We start from the raw sequence: 18,168 nt of genomic DNA, 5'->3' as shown, positions 1-18,168 counted from the left end.
ACCCCGCCAGCCCCCCCCCCACCCCCTCTTCAAAAGGTGCCAGGTAGGAACATGAGCAAATAAAGGAACAATAGGGGATTTTGCTCAGCATATTTCTAGGTGATAGCAATGTTAGTTTTGGCCAGGTGGGCGCTTTCATGCACCAAAAAACGCAAAGGCGTCCGCTCAGCCTGCGCTCGGGTGCGACCGTCCCGTCATTCTTTGGATTTGGACTGCGCGGCCCCGGAAGACGCTTTGGCTCGGCGGCGACATGTCACCGTCCAACGCAGACGCGCGCCTCATCTCGCCCCTTGGGGTGAGAAAGCCTACCGCGCTTCTTTGCCTTTCTGTTTCTCTTCCAGCCTCGCAGTGAATCTCTCTCTCTTTTTTTTTTTTTCTTTTTTTTTACAAATAGTTAATGCTCCGAGAGTGAAGTGATTTTGTTTGTATCGTTGATGTCGCGTAGACTGTGCAGATCCTGGTGGGCGCGTTCAACATCGGCCTGGGGCCGGGGCGGACCAGCACCGCGGCTGCAGATTTGACCGCTTTGGGTGTTGCCTACTGGCTGGGGGCTGTGGTGCGGCACCATGACGATACACGACACGCACACACACACACACACACACACACGCGCGCATATGTATATATTTATATATATATACAGTATCAGATAGGGGTCTCAAAGTCTGGTCCTCGAGAGCCTCTATCCGATCTGTTTTATATGTGTCCCTGCTCCAACACACCTGATTCAAATGATCAGCTCAAAGGCAGATAACTATCCTGGTCGTTTGAATCAGGTGTGTTGGAGCAGGGACACATATAAAACAGACCGGATAGGGGCTCCCGAGGACCGGACTTGGAGACCCCTGGTATCAAGTCTTATCCCGCCATAGAATACTTGAAACGAACGTTTTGTATGTTGACTGATAATGTTTTGTCTGTCATCAGTTCATGGTGACAGGAATCATGTCAGTTTTGTCTGCAGGCTTGCGGCCTCCCGGCCTGGTGAGTCCTCACTCTTAAAGTCTGCCCCCGTTTTTTGGGGGTTTTTTTTTACCAATTTTCCCAGTTGCGAGACGTGGCTTAGCCTGTTTTTTGCTTTGTGAAGAGGGACAAAATTTGAGATTTCAATATTGATCTTCGGCTATGTCTTGAGCAAATTGGGGAAAAAAATGGAGCAACTAAGGTTCAATGATGAAAAATTGCACTTGTTTGTTTACAATCAAACTCCAGCTCCTGCAACAAATCTGAGAATGTGTCAATTTGAAAAAGGTGGGAATAAAACTAACTCTTAATTAATGAAAAAAATAAAAATTACATTACTCAGTTTAAAAAAGCCTTCAGGTTTGTGATATTACACAAAAAAGACTAATGTCATTAGGTTTTCAAAATAAAAACCTTTATTGCCAATATTTTTTTTTTTTGAATATGATTTTATTATATTTCACCCTTTCTTATGAAACTTCAATATTACAGGGGATGGATTTCTCCAACAATCACAACCTGACAATCTTTGTTTAAGAGTTTCCGAGTTAGGTCACAGCATGAATTGAAGTGTGTCACGTGGCATCCCCAGTGTCGCAGTCGTGACGTTACGTTGCCATTGCGTGTTCATGTGGTGTTGCAGAAGTGCTTCACGGCCTTGCTGAACCTGGCCTGCACTATTTTTGCACTGGCCGCCTTGGTTCTGTACGCCGCCGATGCGGAAAACGCTTCCGTCCTGTGGATGTGCCGACCAGGATTTGAAGGACGAAGCCAGCGCCCGGACGCCGACTGCGCAGCGGTGGCTCTCCTGGCGCAGGTGAACCTCCACCGGGGAGATCGTGGGGATGCTTTTTTGTCATGATGAGGAATCTCGTTGGTCTGTCAGAAGCTGCTGACGTTCGCGGACGCCACTTTGATGGCGCTGGCCGTCGTTCAGCTCTCCGTCAACCTCAAGTTGGCCACCGTGGTCGTCAAGGCTCCCGTCGCTTGGCGAGAGGTACTCTGGAAAGAACCCGCTAGCTTAATGCTAACGCTAATTAGCATTGATTTTGCGGCGCTTGGTTCAGCAACGGCATGTACACAGATCATTTAAGAGTACTCACGGACATATTTTCTTTATCGTCTGCGTAGATCAACTAAAATTAGTGCCGCACTGATGAGATCAGAGTTAAAAGCCCTGCATTTTGTGGTAAATGCTTAATGACAGTATATCTGCGTATTAAATAATTTTTAGTGTTTAAAAAAAAATCGCTGTTGATTACTGTTTGATTTTTTTTCCCCCCAAGTATACTTTTATTTTTTTATTTTTAGGGGAGGAGCCAACCATCTTTTATTTTCATTTGGAAAAACTTTTTGGCGGTATTTCTCACTACTCAAAAGGTTTTAGGATTACATTTATTTGACATGTATGTCAAGGTACCAGTGTATTTGTTTTTTACATAGAGAACTTTTAATGTGAAGGACTCAAAGGCAGACAGGAAGTGTGCCTTGACCTGCTCTTTGTGGACATTTAACATTTGTCTTTGTGCACTTATCTTTTCAGATGACGGCTGGCCGACAGCAAAGAAGCAGTGGGTAAGATTTCTCATTTTAACCTCACAAAACGTTCATTGGAATGCATCATGATGACAAGTGCCGTATTATTTGCAGTGGAAAAATTTCAATGGGTACGTGCGTCTTGTCTAATGTGAACTTGGAAAATCGTCTTGGCGGCACTTTTATCTCGGATGACTTTTTGCTGCAAAATTTTCTCTTTCACAAAAACCTACAGCTATTCATCCCTCCAAAAATATATTAAAAAAAAAATTCTAATTCAAAAGTGTAGTAAAATAAAAACATTTTGAAAACCACAGAAAGAAAAATATAGTATAAAAGTATGCAAAGTCTAAAATTTCCCCCCCCCCCAAAAATTCTTGAAAAAAAAAAAGAACCGTTTAACTTACGAATTAACAATGTTATGTTCAAAATATCGGATATTTTTTGTTGTCGAAAAAATTACTTCAAATTATGTTTTTCTTTTGTAATATACAACCTCTCATAAACAACTTCTAATTGTGGAAACTATACAACTTTTTTTGAAAATACAAAACTTTTCTACTGAAAAATAAAAACGTTTTGGGTGGAAAATACTGCATACAGTGTATTTCCATCATGACAGTATGTACCATTTTTTTCTTGTAAATCTCTTACTGAACAAAAAAAATCCCACAGCTTTTTCAGGGAAAAGTGTACAACTCTAACCCCCCCCAAGATATAAAACGTTTCTTTGAAAATATGCCTTCGTTTTCCACAAACATTGAAAAATCTAATATTCCACTTTTCTTGAAATCATACATTGGGGAGTAAAAAAACATTTGCGGAGCTTTTGTCGCAGCAAAGCCCTGAAGTCATGCATACTTGTGGTACTTTTGTGTAAACATTGCCGAGTACAACAAAAGACATAAAAATGTTTTAAACTCCAGCAACGCAAACACACAAGTCAGCTGATGCTGCTGCGTGTTGATTGACGCTGTCAAATTCTTCCTGATTATTTGTCATTGTGCGGGCGTACGCACCAATTGAGGTGTCGTCGTCTCTCCAGGATGTCCGTGACACTGGCGGGAGACAAAAGGGTCGCCGCGGTGACGGTGGCGTCCAATCAGATGAGCACCTTGGGCTCCATCCAAAGTTGCTGCTGCTCGCCTTGCAGGGTGGTAAAGGGTGGGGCCAAAGCTGTCCTCGGGGTAACTGCAATGACCCTTGACCTTACCTGAACGCCTGTTTTTGTTGTTGTTATACAATGATGTCATCATATTATAATTACACTAAATGCAGTATAGAACTTTAAATGACTGTTTTATTTCTCGAAAAAGTACAGCTTTGATCTTGCTGTATGACTTTTGTAACAAAAAAATTCTGTAATATCATACTATTAATTCTTATTTCTGAAAAAAAATTGCAACTTTCAACTTTAATTTGTTTAATATTATTTTGACAAAAATAGTTTTTTGAAATGTCCAATTTTATGCTAACTTATTCCACGTAAGCGTGTTTTGTAAATGAACTCAACTTTACGCGTTCCCATTGGCTGGAACCTGTGACATCATTCCTGACTATGCTCCGATGTGCTAGGCTAGGCTACATTCTATTTGGCGTGTTGCTACGATACGTTGCAGACCATTCAGATTCTGGTGGGCGTGGTCAACATGAGCTTGGGGGCGGGCAGGACTCGGACACGCCCTGGAGATTTGGCCAGTCTGGGAGCCGCTTACTGGATCGGCGCCGTGGTAACGACGACATTCCAAGCCACCAAACATGTTGCTTTGAAATAATGACTCATTTTCCATCTTTTATTTCATTTTTTTGCAGTTTGTCACAGCAGGGGTTTTGTCGCTTTTGTCAGGCCAATGCCCGTCCTGCTGCTTTGTGAGTACAGCCCACGTGGGCTCCCTCTAGCAAAATAATCACTGCCTTCGTACAGTTTAGTTCTATTTAACTTTGAAGTTCAAAACATTTGCATTTCATCTCAAAGAACGGCTTGTTTTGAAACGTTTACACATAATAATTATTATTATTATTGTTGTTATAATTACCGTATATGAAAATGAAAAATCTTTTTTTTTTTTTTTTTCATGTTGATTATTGTTAGGCTAGCTTGACGGTGACTGCGAACGTGTTGTGCGCCGTCCTAGCCGTGGTGGCTGTGGTTTTGTATGCGTTGGACCTGGCGGCCCTGTCTGTCGATTTGTTCTGTGGCAGCGGCTCGTGGTACGGCGGGGGATGTGAAGATGTGGCCTTGTATGCCATAGTAAGTCAACTTTGCCTTCCCTGCGTCCTTTCGAGTCATTCAAATAATAAAGTAAGGAGAAATACATGCAAACAGACAAAAGAGCAATACTCACTGGCATATATTCTTTATCCTCTGTGAAGAATGCCAACCATAATTTCTCATGTTATGAAGCAGACTCAGGCCTGAACGAATTTTCTGTGAACCTTTTAAGAAATTACTGTGATATTTTAATATTAATACTTTTTTGAAATTTTACTTTCATAGTATCCATTTATAAAAAAAAAAACAAATAACCCAATAACTTTATACAAAAAAAATGAAATTTTATTCTTTAAATTTCACATAAATAAAAATAAGAAATTATCATCGTCACAGGGTTTTTTCTAATAAAAAAAAAACTTTGAAATGTCTTTCAAATAAACTGTTGTTTTGCTGTATGACGTTTTGCTAAAATTGTTGTTTATTTATTTATATATATATTTCTTTTTTTTATTGGTCAGCGGTTGACTCGAGGGATGGACATCACACTGCTGGTTTTGGCTGTTTTGGTGCTTTGCGTCAGCATCAGCATGAGCGTACTCGCCGTCGCTGCTGAGACGCCACGGCAACAGGTACACGCAGCTACTCAAACAAGACACCACAAAGTCCATCAAGTCCACAACTCAACCTCCAAAGTCCTTGTTTTGCTTTTTTTATTTTGAAATTAAATTGTATAGTAATGAATTACAATGCCAGAGTTGTATTTTCAAAAGAAGAGTGTATAACATGATGAGATTCTGTTTTTATTTTAAGAAGTAAAAAAAAAGTGTTTGGGCTTGAGATTGAAATGGATTTTAAATCATTGAGTACTTTCCTTTGTTTGAGCAGGGAAGGCAATTGAGAACACAGTTTGCCATTTGGGCTAAGCTATCTTTGTTTTGCGGCTGCAGAATGACGAAGACCTGCAGAATGACGAAGGATTCCTCCACCCGGGGGTAAAGTTGCTCCTCCTGGACCTGGACAGTCCCGCTTTAAGTGGACCACACAAACAGGCAGGAGGAGTCCTCAGACACAAATAATGGCGATTGCTGATTATAATATTCATGTGCTTTCACGCCCGGATATTCTCTTTCTGGGCTAATCACTTGATGTTGGATTGAAAAAAAAAAAAGAAAAAAAAAATTAAAGACATAATATTTACAAGATTAATATCAAAGTATTCCTTTGGAGAAAAACAAATATATTGTGTGATTAGTGTAATTTTTTGAAGAAAAAAAAAATGATATTCAAGAATTGAAATCGAATTTTGTTTTTGAAAAATGTCATTACTACGAGATTAGTTATATAAATTGTAAAAATTCCAAGAGTCTTGTTTTAAAAAAAAGGTTGTAATATTACAAGAGTCAAGTTGTATTTTCTAGAAGAAAGTCCTACATGTATATTATTTATGGATATGTATATATAGAGTCAAAATATTTTGTAGACACAAAAACCTAATACAGTTCTGGCTCAATACTGACGTCATCCTGGTGATTTAACACAACTACTGAATAAAAGTGTTTTGTGAGTGGAAAAAAACAACAAATGTGGTGACAGTTTTCTTTCCTATTTTTATTTCATAACATACAACCTATAAAAAGAATGTTTTTTAGTGCAAAAAGCTCTCTCTCAGGAGTGAGTATATATTAAAAAAAAAAAGAAAAATTACCATACAAGCAAGTACAACAGGAAGCAATGTGTAAACATTTTATATGAATTTCAGCCATTGGCTGACAAGTACATGAAATCTGTGAAATACATTGTAAAAGTGCTTTTTAAGTGGAAGCGTGATAAAGATGATTTCTTTGCATACCAAGAAGTAAGTTTCCTGTTTTAGGCAGAAGGCTTGGCGATGACTTCCTCTTCTTCCAGGAGCGCTTTGTACGCTTCTGGATCATCAATGCTCTAAAAATTGTAAGAATAATGCACAAAGGTTTTAGAGCCACACATGTAACAATATTCACAGACAGATATCCTTTGTGAAAAATGATAAATATTAGTGTGGCTTCACTGAGGCAATTGTAAAAGTCTTGTTTGTGTGTGGCGCTATGGCTGACGTATACTGCCCCCAGCTGGCCAAGACGTGCAATCCAGCTGGAGCAGCGCAACGTCCATCGAATTGAAGCATAAAATCTGGCAAAAACTCTTAATTCTGAAAATGTTTTCTTAAATTATGTTTTTATCAAGTATAACTGTCAGGTTTTTGTTGACTTTTAAAAATACAAAAATATGTATATTCAATTTAGTTTTATGTGAAGTCATGTTGTCCGTGTCCCTTGTTCATGTCTTGTCTTCTCATTAGGTTTTTTTCTTTGCAGCTGTTCTGGTCAGGCCTGCTTGTGTTAACCAATCACTTCCTTGTCGCCACTCGTGTCCAGGTGTGCCTCGTTGTCTCTCCAGTTTACTTGTAACTCATTCCCTTGTTGTTGCAGTCTCATGTCATGTTAGGTTTTCTCTCTACTTTGTTGTTTTCTGGGTTGCTATGTTACTTTGCATCATGACTCTTTGGGACTTTGTTAAGTTCATATTTAAAAAAAAAAAAAAAAAATCTGCTCCATCCTTCCCTGCTTTTCAGGTCCACCTTTCGCAGGTATGTGTGAATCATCTTCCCCCGTATAAACCACTAATGATGATGTAGGACAGTTTGAGATTTGAGATCAAATATGACTTTGTCAACGTTATCTGAAATTGTAGTTGACAAACTCCCTTCCAGAACTTTTCGGTGAGAAACGCCATTCTTCAAAATCAATACGTAAAATATACATTTATGTCCCTACAAAATTTGAAGTAAATTCCGGACACGTTTTGGGATTCGGGTTTGTCAGGTGCTGCTAAAAAAAGGAAAAAAAGGCATAGTTTCCTGTAGGCGTGGTTTTGTTGTGTTTTGGGGCTGTCAAATCAGCAGCGGCAACAAAAGCAAATTAAAAGAGCTAAGATTGGAACAGTCGAACCTTTGGTGACTGGGCAACCGAAGCCACCCTGCAACGCCAACACGCTGTTGTTGCCCGGCTGGTGGCTGGCGATGACGCCAGCAAGACAACAAGGGGCGGGGTCAATCTGACTCAGTAAAATAAGACGGCGTTACCTGGCATTCCTGGTCGCTGCTCCTCAAAGCCTTGATGGCCACGATGGAGGAGCTGAGTGCCAGGAAGAGCTGCACGACAGCCAACAGTAGCAAGATGCCATTGATGGCTCTCAGGAACATCTGGAGACGGCACATTGACGTTATCGTTTTGGGACCAGCCGCGAGCATGTTTTCAAGATGTGGGAGGAAGAAAGGTCTACGGCTCCCGTAGGAAATGATGGAAAAGCAAAATTGAAGGCCACTTTGATTCAATTGAAGACCTCTCAAGCACTAAATATGACCATTAGGACTATGCTCAAAGTTGTATACTAGCAAACATTTGAGTGGAATGTATACTAAATGATAATGCAATTCAGATGGCAAATTGAAGATTTTTTTAAAACTTTTTTTATGAGGGTACTTGGACATTTAAAACCTCTCTGGTTTTCAAGACACACTTTTTAATGGGCCTGACCAATATGGATTTATTTTTTTTAGGCAGATTATGATGTATGGCAGAATAAAATTCCCATAGCATTTTAATCAGCCAATTAATCATATATAACGTTTGGAACACGTGAGCTGTGATTGGTCGTTACCTAAGCAACTGTGATGTCATTTTCAGGTGACAGAAATGACAAAATGGCCGCCCCCTGAGATGGTTAAAAATGGGTGGATGTTGCTATATTCCATAATAAACAATCCATGACAGTTATAAGTGTGAAGGGAGCAAAAAGTTATTTTATCCATGATATATATTTTGAAATGAATCGGTTATCGGAATTTCGCTATGGCGAATATTGACATTTGTATCGGCCAGAAAAAAAATCCAGCTGGGTCGGGCCCAACTGTCTTTGCATGTTTGAATGGACTTGACGTGCCCAAATGTGTTGAAGACTTACGAGCATGAGGCCAATGCCCTCCCAGCATCGTTTTTCAAAGTACTTCTCGTCGGGACTCTCCGTGGGCTTGTCAGTGGTCCAGCCGTAGCGGTCGTCATACCTCGGCTCGCACACGTCCCAGATGTCAAGCGTGCCTATGTTGATGGCGCACAGGATCAGGTTGGCCATGGCGAATAACACGCCAAACAGGTTCAGAGTCGCAGTGGTGACCACCTCAAAAACACATTTAGACATTTAGAAAAGCTCAAAGTATTCCTCTTGTCACTCTCTTGCAGTCAAGAAATGGGACATTATTGGAGCCGAATGATTTGGAATTAGAAAAGTGTGATTTCATTTGTGATTCCCCCCCACCAAGTTCCTTGTCCCATTTTTTTTTTTTTTTTTTTTTTTTTTTTTTTTTCACAAACGCAAACAATGAATGAATCGGTATTACAATAAACATCAGATTTTTGATCCATAAAAGTTTTGGTTTTATAGTTTAGGCTTATGCTGGAATAAAAGCAAATGAACCATGAATTCAAATGAAAGCTAACCGATCCACTTAGAGTTGTTAACGTTGGCTTGCAGTCTTTGAAAGTGTTATACATTTGCTGAACAAGAAAAGGTTCAACCATATCGTTTTGTCTGAGCAAAGTCCGCTAGCTTAATGCTAACATATACTGCAAAAGGTCACAGATGGGCTAACAGAAATTAGCACGGATGTTAAGGTGACGATAAACCTTCGAACAATTTTACTACTTTAACACACACAGAAGAGCAAAGCATTCAAACGAATGTTTTGATGTAAAAATGCTGCTCACCAGACATCGACTCGGGTACTTCTGAGGAAAAATGCAGACGATGCCGAAGATCACAAACTACAGGAGAAGCAGAAAAAGCAACAACGAATCAAAAAAGGAGACACATTTGGCATTTTAATGTCAAGAACTTGTCTGGTGTCTTAAGCCTTCTGTTGTGCTGTGGTGCTTTCTTTTGAATACCCAAAACGTTCACGGGTCAATATGACCCACTGCATGTTGTATAGCTACAGTAAAACAATCAACATTGACACTAACTATAGTTCATATTTTGAGCAAGTATATCAATCAATCACTCTTGGAAAGTTTCACAGATATCAATGAGTTGAACACAATTATTTACTTTTGACGTTACAAGGTTTTTTTTTTCTTCTCCATAAATACAATGAAAGTTGAAGAATAGTATAGTATAGTTCAACCGAGACAAAACACATTTTGGTGAAGACAAAAAAAATAAAGCACCGTAACCACGCATGGGGCTAAAACTCTGAACCTTCCACTGACAACCCAGGCTAAACACAATTCCTGCTCGACATACGCAGCATGTCCAGATGTCCGGTCAACATACTTCCTTGTCACCAATTCACATTTAGGCGGCAGTGTTTTTAGAAAGAGTAAAAAGATGGCGGATTACAGTGACGATTGTGGGCGTTGCTGCGCTTACCACTGGTCCCATCCATAAGGAGAACAAATTGACATCTGTGTGCCACCAGGGGTCTTCGAGGGTGCCGAACATGGGGATGATCCCCACGGCGATGGTGAGCAAGCCCGCCATGATCTGCAGGGCCTACGATAGAAGACGCCAGCAGGTGTCATCGCCCGCGCGTGCCGACAAAATGAACCGCTCCCGCAAAGCATGTTGGCTTTTGGGGTGAAATTTCAGGGAGAAGCTAAAATCAGACCAATGTTTTTTTCCCAGGGCCGATCCCCGTTATTAGTCGCCAAGGACTCTGGTGATCGTTATTTGGAGCTGATATTTATTTGATGTTAGAGTATGTGGCAATAATGTATATTTTTAAATCTTTGTTTTCAAATTCCAACAAAATGTGCAACCTGCTGATGACACTTGAAGGTTACAGGAGTAGAAGGAGGAACATTTCGGTTGATTGTGAAATTTCACCCCGAAGCGCAATCGGCCTAACTGTGGCATTTGCGCAGCGGTGGCTTGACCGCTCACCCCCAGTATGGCTTGAGAATAGCCGATGGCGGCCCTCATGGGCTGGGACACCCCACAGCACGACGGGCTGTAGCACAAACCCTTGATGACTTGGCACAGAGGAGGCCAGCGACTGTTGGGGTCTGACGTCAGCGTCAACACGGTGACTCCGTGAGACCTGGTGATGGTCATGGGCATCCTGACTGCCTCGGTCTGCAAGCAGAAAGAATACATTCAAGCCTTGCATATATATTTTTTTTGTTTTGGTGGGGTTATGGTTTTAATTTTAGAACTGCTGTTGATCAGTTGACCTCTTTGTAGTGCAACTGGAGCGTTCTTTCTTTTCTTTTTCTTGTTTTCCTCATAGACAACATCTTTTGCAATTCGGCCTTCCACCATACTACGACCACGGCCATCATAGAAGTCTGATGCGAGAGTGAACATGTTTTTTTTTTGTGTGTGTGTGTATTTGATTGAAACAAAACAAATGAAGAAAAATGTATTTCCATTTTCAACCAAGATAAACTGGGAGATTTAATAATACCAAAATTAAATAATGTCCGGTTTAAAAAAAAAAAAAGAAAAAAAGGGAAGCAAATCCTATTTAGCCCTCTCACATCTGTACTGTAGATCTAAAATAATTGTAATTATTCACAAGTGAATACTGAAACTAGTTTTTCTTTTAAAAGAGGATGATAGGAATATTGATAATTATACATGGAAATCTGGAAATGAATAAAGAATAATGGAGAGCAGGGTCAATATTTTTCCTATAGGGATTTTCAATTTTTGATCCTAGCACAACATTTGTCAGGTTACTTCCGCTTTCTGAGTACAAAGGACAAGAACAATTCCGGCACAAAACAGAGCTTCTTCTCGGTAGATTGTTGACACACAAAGTAGTGCAAAGTGTAAGAATTTACATTTTAATCTAAATCAGAGCATTTTCGACTAGACTGTTTCTCAACAACTGTTTCTCCTTGCGCATTTTCCAGTTGGTGACGAACTAAGCAGTGGCGCGATCGGTGATGCAACCCCGCTGTGTTTGGAGAAAGAACGCGTCAGCTTTTGCTTTTCCTTTTTATTTTGGCTTTACGCATTTTATAAAAAAAATCTCTGATGTGTTTTAATAGTATTAAAATAATAGTATTAAAACACACTCAGGAACTTATTACACCACAATAATCGGTGTTCTATTATAGTTAAAAGAGCTGCATGAAAACACGTCATAAGTGCAGGTCATCAACAAATCGAAATTTTCTGCACAAATTTCTTACATAAAAAGGAACGAACTTGCCTCGATGTGGTAGGAGAACGATGTTTATAGCTGGAGTCTTAACGACCGACTGTCGAGTGTCGAATTTCACATTTTGTTTGGGTAATAAAATGTTAACCCCTGGTGAACCCACATGGATAACATCGCAACAATAACAAATGTACATTCAACGTGCTCTCACCAAACCCATTCGGGTTTATAATATTTACAACTGAATTTAACACAGTAACATGAGTATAAAACGTGTATTTTGGTTGTCGTTGAAGAATCGACTAACGCAGTTTGATGACTACACTTCCCACGATGCACTAGGCGGGCGTACCCGGAAATTAATACTACAAATTGTCAGCTGTGGCACTGCTTCCGGTATCCTTGACGACTTATTCGCAGTTGCAAAACGTGTTAGCACCTTCTCGGAGTTTACTTTTCACGCGTGAGGCACATTTTAAACTTTAAGCACTTGCAGAATACAAAGGTTTGTGAATATAAATAAATAACTTTACTGTAAATGACAATACGAAAGTATCACTGTATTGCAGTTCAGCAATAACATTTGTCGTTTTGTGGCTTTGGCAGCTCGTAACTATTCTCTCTTATTAGTTTGTTTGTTTGTTTGTTTTTTATTCATCAAGATGACTTCCCAGGAGGTGCGCCTGTGCGGGCTTCTGCTTCGGGAGCACTTCGGAGAAGTGGTGGAGAAAGTGGGCACAAATCTGCTCAGAGGCGGAGCGCAAACTCTAAGGAGCATCCTTCAAGAAACTGGCCTCTCTCTGGACTTGGTACCCCTCCTACTTGTGTTGTAATTTGTTATTCTTTTGATGATGCAAAATGAATCTAATTTCTACTGCGCTTGTCCTCATGAGGGTCGCGGGTGCGCTGGAGGCCGTCCCAACTGATTTTAGGCACATTTAGGCCACTGGCCAGTCAATCCTAGGGCACATTTAGACAAACAAAAATCTATTTACTTATTTGTCGATTAGTGTTGCGGGTGAGCTGGAACCTGTCCTAGCTCACTGGGCAAGAAAGGCTTGAAAAAAAAAATCTTTGCGAAGCAATTTTGCTAATCATTGACTTAATTTGAGGATCAATTTTTGAATAAGTAGCAGTTGATTGCAGGCTAATCCCAGGGACCTGAAATAAAGATTTTATTAAATGATAAAAATTTGACAGTATGACGAATGAACAACTGGTTTTTTTCTTTTATGTAATCAACAGTTTTTATTTCGCAAATTCACATTGTGAATGGCGGCGAACTGTATTTTCTTGTCTGGAAACATTTTTGTGGAGCACTTTCAAACAAATGTGCGTTTAATTTGAGTCTTAGTAGTTAGTTCTGAATGGGTTGCACGGTCGAGAATGTGGCTGCGGGGACGGCGCTGACTTTCATGGCTGTCTTGTGCTTGTGACGGCAGGTGAAAAAGTCGCTGTGTGTGCTGGTGCAACACGGAACTTGCGTGTTCAGCCCGGGCCGCAAAGGACGCGGCAGCCCCAGCGAGTATCGCGCCAGCTGCCATCTCGTCCTGAGGATCCTCCGCTACCCGCGCTACATCTACACCGCCAAGACGCTCTACGGCGACACCGGCGAGCTCATCGTCGAGGAAATGCTGCAGAGAGGTCGCGTGACCATGAGTGACATCGTTAAAGCCGTCGCGGATCGCCTCACGCAGGCCATGGACGGTCAGTAACCCACAATGGGAAGTGAGATTTTTTTTTTTTTTTTTTTTTAAGGACCTGCCCAAATCATCCATTCAATTTAGCTCATTTCAAAGTAATGATAATCTGCTGAGTTTTTTTTTTTTTTCCTTCAAAATCTGCTTGTCTCATTGTGCCGCTTGCGTGTGGGGTGACAGAGGGCCACAGCATGGATTACAAGGAGGTGTCTTCTACCTTTTCCAAACTGGTGGAGACTCATTTTCTTCAACGCTGCCCTCGGACGGCCAGCAACGCCCCTGCGGATTCACCGGAAGCTCCGGCGAAGACCGAGCCGCCTGCTCCCGAGAGTTTCCCCGACTGCTACACGCTGCCGCAAGTGACGCTGGTCGGACGAGGCAAGAGGCAGCTGGAGGATGCCGAGGAGCAAAGCGTCGCCAAGAAGGCCAGGATGGACTCGGCGGTGGGTGGGGCACCACGCTCGTGAATTCCCTTCGATTGCCGCTCGCAAAGAGTTTCCACTTGTCAAGCGCCGGCTGCGTCTTCGACACGCGTGCCTTTTTGTGTGTTCAGACTCATGGCGACGAGGGCATTTACTGGCAGGTGAACTTTGAGCGCTTCCATCTGCACTTTCGAGACCAGGCCATCATCGGCGCTGTGGCCAACAAGCTGGACCAGGTCAGGCGTCGGCACCCCACCCCCAGCCCCGCCCCCACCCGCGCTCACGTTTGTCAAAATGTTACGTCAAATTTGACGGTTGTGTGTGGGCGCTTTTGTATCAATCAGACCAGCAGTGAGATCGTAAGGACCATGCTGAGGATGAGCGAGGTGACCACCTCGCCCGCGGCCGCCTTCACCAAGCCGCTCTCGGCCAACGAGATCTTCAGATCCCTGCCGGCCACCTACAGCATCCCCAGACAAGTGTTGGACCAGTACCTCTCTCTGATGGTGGATGACCCGGTATGACACATTCACGTCACTTTTTACTGATTTTATACACTGGCGTCCTTTCCGCTATTTTAAAAAAAAAAAAAAAAATCTTTTTTTTTTTAGATGGAGTTTGTGGGCAAAGCTGGCGAGAGTGGAGGCGGAATGTACGTTGTCAGTATCCTTTAAAAAGAAAATGCTCGTTTGTCTTCATGTGCTCCGAGTATAAGTGGCAACTAGTCCAAAGTTTAGTCTGGCTTTTGCCCAAAGTCGGCAAAAGCAGGATGGGAAATTGATGGATGGATCTTATTCACGCAAGATGTGGATGATTTGCTTGACTGACGTGTCAGATTTGCACCAAGTACTTTCCAGTCTAGCGCGGGCCACGCTGGAGTCTGTCGTGCAGGAGAGGTCAGCTCGTCTTTGAATCTTTTGAGGGGACTTGAAGGTCCTTCCCGCCCAAGACGTACTTCTCATCCCATTTTGGCAGATTCGGATCCCGATCGGCGCGCATCTTCCGCCTGTTGCTCAAGAAGAAACACCTGGAGCAGAAGCAGGTGGAGGATTTTGCCATGATTCCCGCCAAGGAGGCCAAAGACATGCTCTACACGCTTCTCTCGCAGAACCTGGTCCAGCTGCAGGTAGACCGCTCGTTTGGAGAACAGGCTTGCCTTCCCGCTGCCGCTATCATGAACTTACACTTTAGGGCTGCAGCGCACAATTATTTTAAGAATCTGTGCATTATTTTGTCGACCAATTGATGAATTGGATTTTAAAAAAGGTGTTAACTTCCATCCATTTATTCCGAAATGTGACTTTTCAATTTGACTAAAAAACAATAATTATGATAATTCATAACTTGTCGGAAAATATGCTAAAATATTGATCACTGTTTTCCAAAGTGAAAGCAAATGTTTTATTTAGATTCAACACAAAGACAATCTGTCTGCCTTTATGGAGGATTACAAAAATCTGAGAATATTTACTGGTGAGAATCTTAAATTCAGAGTTTTTGGACAATTTTAAATTAAAAAAGGTATCCAAACGATTAATCGATCACAAATTATTATTGATTAATCGGATGATTAAGTTGTTGTTAATTGCTGCACCACAGTAGCAAAGTCATAATTACAGAAAATATTTCTCTGAGAAACATATTAAGAACATAATAAAGGGCTGCAGTTATCAAATAATTTTAGAATCGTTTATTCCATCAAATAATTGGCATCCTGTGTTAAAATGTCACTTGACTTTGTTTTTTTTAATTTCAGTAATTGTGACCTAATGCTGCAAATTCAATTTAAAAAAATATATATATTTTCTCTTCTTTACAAGCTATAAAATGTCTTCTTGCCAGGAAATCCCAAAGACTCCAGATTTTGCTCCGTCTCGCACTTTTTATCTTTACACCGTCAACCAGCTCTCGACTGCCAGGATGCTGCTTCAGAACTGCTACAAGGTAAAACTACTGAGCCCTGAATCCATGTACACCTCTGGAAACAAAATACTCAAGCTTTTGGGGTATGAGGACTCTTTTGCATTTTCTCAAATAAATCCTTCAAATAAACGCTGTAAATCACTGTTTCTGTAACAGTTTACACCAAGTACCGCATTAAAAAAATGCTTAGCCATCAAAGTTGCAGCTTTCAAACATCAACCCTGTGCTGAAATACAGGAAAATAAGCAATTATAGTTAAAAATACGATTCAGTTCAAATGTATTGCACATTCTGCCAGTTTAAAAAAAAAAAAAAAAAAAAAAAAAAAGTCACACCGAAGTTAATGTTTGAAACCAAACAGTTCAAAGTGGTCAAATACAACTGTATTGTACTTCAAAGTTAAATCCAACCGAACTGTACTTACCAAATACACTGTACTGGATTAAAAAAATATATTTTGTATTACTGTATTATGCTTTGACGTTTAATTCAATGGCATACCACTAGAGGGAGCCCACGTACGACCAGTGGTACTTGGACCACACTTTGACTGTTACTCCTCTAAATAGAATCATTTGGAATTTGGGAGTTATGTTCTCAGTATTTTATAGACTATATATTAAAAAAAAAAAAATGAACTCACTAACATTTAACTCAAATATATGTATAAATCACAAAATCTGAGAAAGTGATTGTTTTACAGTGGCGTCTTCCTTCCTCCCCCCTCCCCACCGAGCTGTACATAATCTCTTCTTCTGTCCGTGTCAAAATGGAAACTTTTGAACTCGTGTGTGTGCGCAGACGGTGGCAAACCTTATCCACAGACGTGTGTTTGAGACGTCCAACAGCAAGTGAGTGCACGCGCGCGTGCGCGCCCGCGTTTGGGTGGCAGGCGGTCTGGAGGTGTGCTGTTTGATTGGCAGGCGTCTGCTGGAGAAGTCTCAGCGCATCGAGGCCATCCTGGCGTCCTTGCAAGCCGGCGGGGCCGAACCGGAGCAGCTGACGGAGGTGGAGGAGATGATCACGGCTCCCGAAAAGCAGCAGCTGGACTCGCTGCGGCTTCATATTAACAAGTAGGATTGCCGAGCATGTGAGCCCGTTGCCTTCTCGGATTCTCCTCAACGCCTTGTCGTATCCGTTCCCGCGCAAGGTTGGATTCAGCGGAGAACCAAGTGGATGAAACCATCTTCCTGCTCGAATCGTACGTCCGCACCACCAGCTCGTCCTCAAGCTGAGTAACACCTTTGTAGTATTTACAAACTGCGTCAAAATGTTACGCTTTTTTTTTACACCGGTTTGCCCTTCCTGACACTTCCTGGTTTTATAGTTGTGAATGATTTTCCAATAAATCTGAATGGGATCTTGTTTTTTTACTCTTTAAAATACATACTTAATCTAAAATGTAATTTATTTAAAAAAATAAAAATGTGAGGCCTCACCAATATGGATTTTTTTTTTTAGGCAGATGCCGATTCCCATGTTTGGCAGAATAAAATTCCAATAACAGATTAACTTTTAAAAAGCAATGAATAAAATTACTGTTTATTTATTTTTTTGGGTCCCTCGACATGCACAACAATAAAGATATGAATTACATGCAGAACATTTGACTGTTGCACAATAAATTTTTGTAGTATTTGTTTAACTTTACATCAGAGAAAAATGAGCAAAAATGGCCTGTTCTTTGTTTGGATTTCCTTTTGCGGGGGAATGTTTGAATGTCCTTACCTTTGTCTTATGTTATATTGTGTTTATGTGCAAAAACATGAATCGTCCAAAGTTTTAAAAGAGCTAGCGTCGGCCAATTAATCGGTCGGACCCTAATAACAACACAGTTATTGATTGCCACACCCAGTCTACTGAATCTGCTTGCCGTCAAGTCAAATTTATTTCTATAGCTCTTAATCACAAAAAGTCTCAAAGGGCTTCACATGCCCACAGTCTTGTGGACGAATATTAACGAGAAAAATGAGAAACCTCGAGAAGGGGCCGCAGATGGGGGAATCCCTTCAGGGACAATGAAATGAAATGACAATGAAAGGCAGTGCAACATGACATGTTGCCGTTACCACGGAACAGAAGTCGACTTACCTCGGTAGCAAATTCAAATTTGCTACAAGCGTGATGATGAGACCAGGCAGGGTCAATCCATCCATAGTGAGCAGAAAGTGAAAATAAATTCCTCTATCCAGATTTGCACCCCTCCGT

At 41.2% G+C, this 18,168-nt stretch overlaps 3 protein-coding genes across 6 annotated transcripts; 2 read left to right on the top strand and 1 right to left on the bottom strand.

Annotated features, from left to right (window-relative positions):
- Positions 1-250: 250 nt before the first annotated feature.
- LOC147143028 (uncharacterized) lies at positions 251-6,336 on the top strand. Its single transcript, XM_086037765.1, has 12 exons — positions 251-295; positions 446-556; positions 928-984; positions 1,607-1,780; positions 1,850-1,960; positions 2,507-2,538; positions 3,545-3,686; positions 4,119-4,229; positions 4,312-4,368; positions 4,592-4,750; positions 5,233-5,343; positions 5,662-6,336. Exons 1-12 carry the CDS (start codon positions 251-253, stop codon positions 5,788-5,790), a joined length of 1,239 nt encoding a protein of 412 aa, XP_085893891.1. The 3' UTR covers positions 5,791-6,336.
- On the bottom strand, positions 6,302-12,224 carry LOC147143027 (transmembrane protein 176B-like). 2 transcript variants are annotated; one of them, XM_086038416.1, is made up of 7 exons: positions 11,947-12,224; positions 10,691-10,882; positions 10,178-10,300; positions 9,517-9,573; positions 8,717-8,929; positions 7,836-7,955; positions 6,302-6,655 (listed from the first exon to the last, which is right to left on the bottom strand). In XM_086038416.1, exons 1-7 carry the CDS (start codon positions 12,109-12,111, stop codon positions 6,584-6,586), a joined length of 942 nt encoding a protein of 313 aa, XP_085894542.1. In that variant the 5' UTR covers positions 12,112-12,224; the 3' UTR covers positions 6,302-6,583. The 2 variants fall into 2 exon arrangements, with proteins under 2 accessions (XP_085894542.1, XP_085894543.1); XM_086038417.1 differs by having other exon boundaries at positions 11,967-12,220.
- Positions 7,142-17,563, top strand: polr3c (polymerase (RNA) III (DNA directed) polypeptide C). Of its 3 annotated transcripts, none has more exons than XM_086038413.1 (13): positions 7,142-7,340; positions 12,578-12,724; positions 13,358-13,622; positions 13,796-14,058; positions 14,169-14,273; positions 14,382-14,555; positions 14,649-14,700; positions 14,873-14,933; positions 15,013-15,163; positions 15,880-15,981; positions 16,762-16,811; positions 16,884-17,033; positions 17,111-17,563. In XM_086038413.1, exons 1-13 carry the CDS (start codon positions 7,233-7,235, stop codon positions 17,193-17,195), a joined length of 1,713 nt encoding a protein of 570 aa, XP_085894539.1. In that variant the 5' UTR covers positions 7,142-7,232; the 3' UTR covers positions 17,196-17,563. The 3 variants fall into 3 exon arrangements, with proteins under 3 accessions (XP_085894539.1, XP_085894541.1, XP_085894540.1); XM_086038415.1 differs by lacking the exon at positions 7,142-7,340 and adding an exon at positions 11,501-11,580; XM_086038414.1 differs by lacking the exon at positions 7,142-7,340 and adding an exon at positions 11,665-12,420.
- The last annotated feature ends 605 nt before the right edge of the window (positions 17,564-18,168 follow it).

The sequence above is a fragment of the Filicampus tigris genome, chromosome 8 (assembly GCF_054856515.1).
Source record: "Filicampus tigris isolate MCC_2025a chromosome 8, RoL_Ftig_1.0, whole genome shotgun sequence".
In the NCBI taxonomy this organism is placed as follows: domain Eukaryota; kingdom Metazoa; phylum Chordata; class Actinopteri; order Syngnathiformes; family Syngnathidae; genus Filicampus; species Filicampus tigris.
Note: the sequence above shows the minus strand (reverse complement) of the source record. Positions and strands in the feature narration are given on the sequence as shown.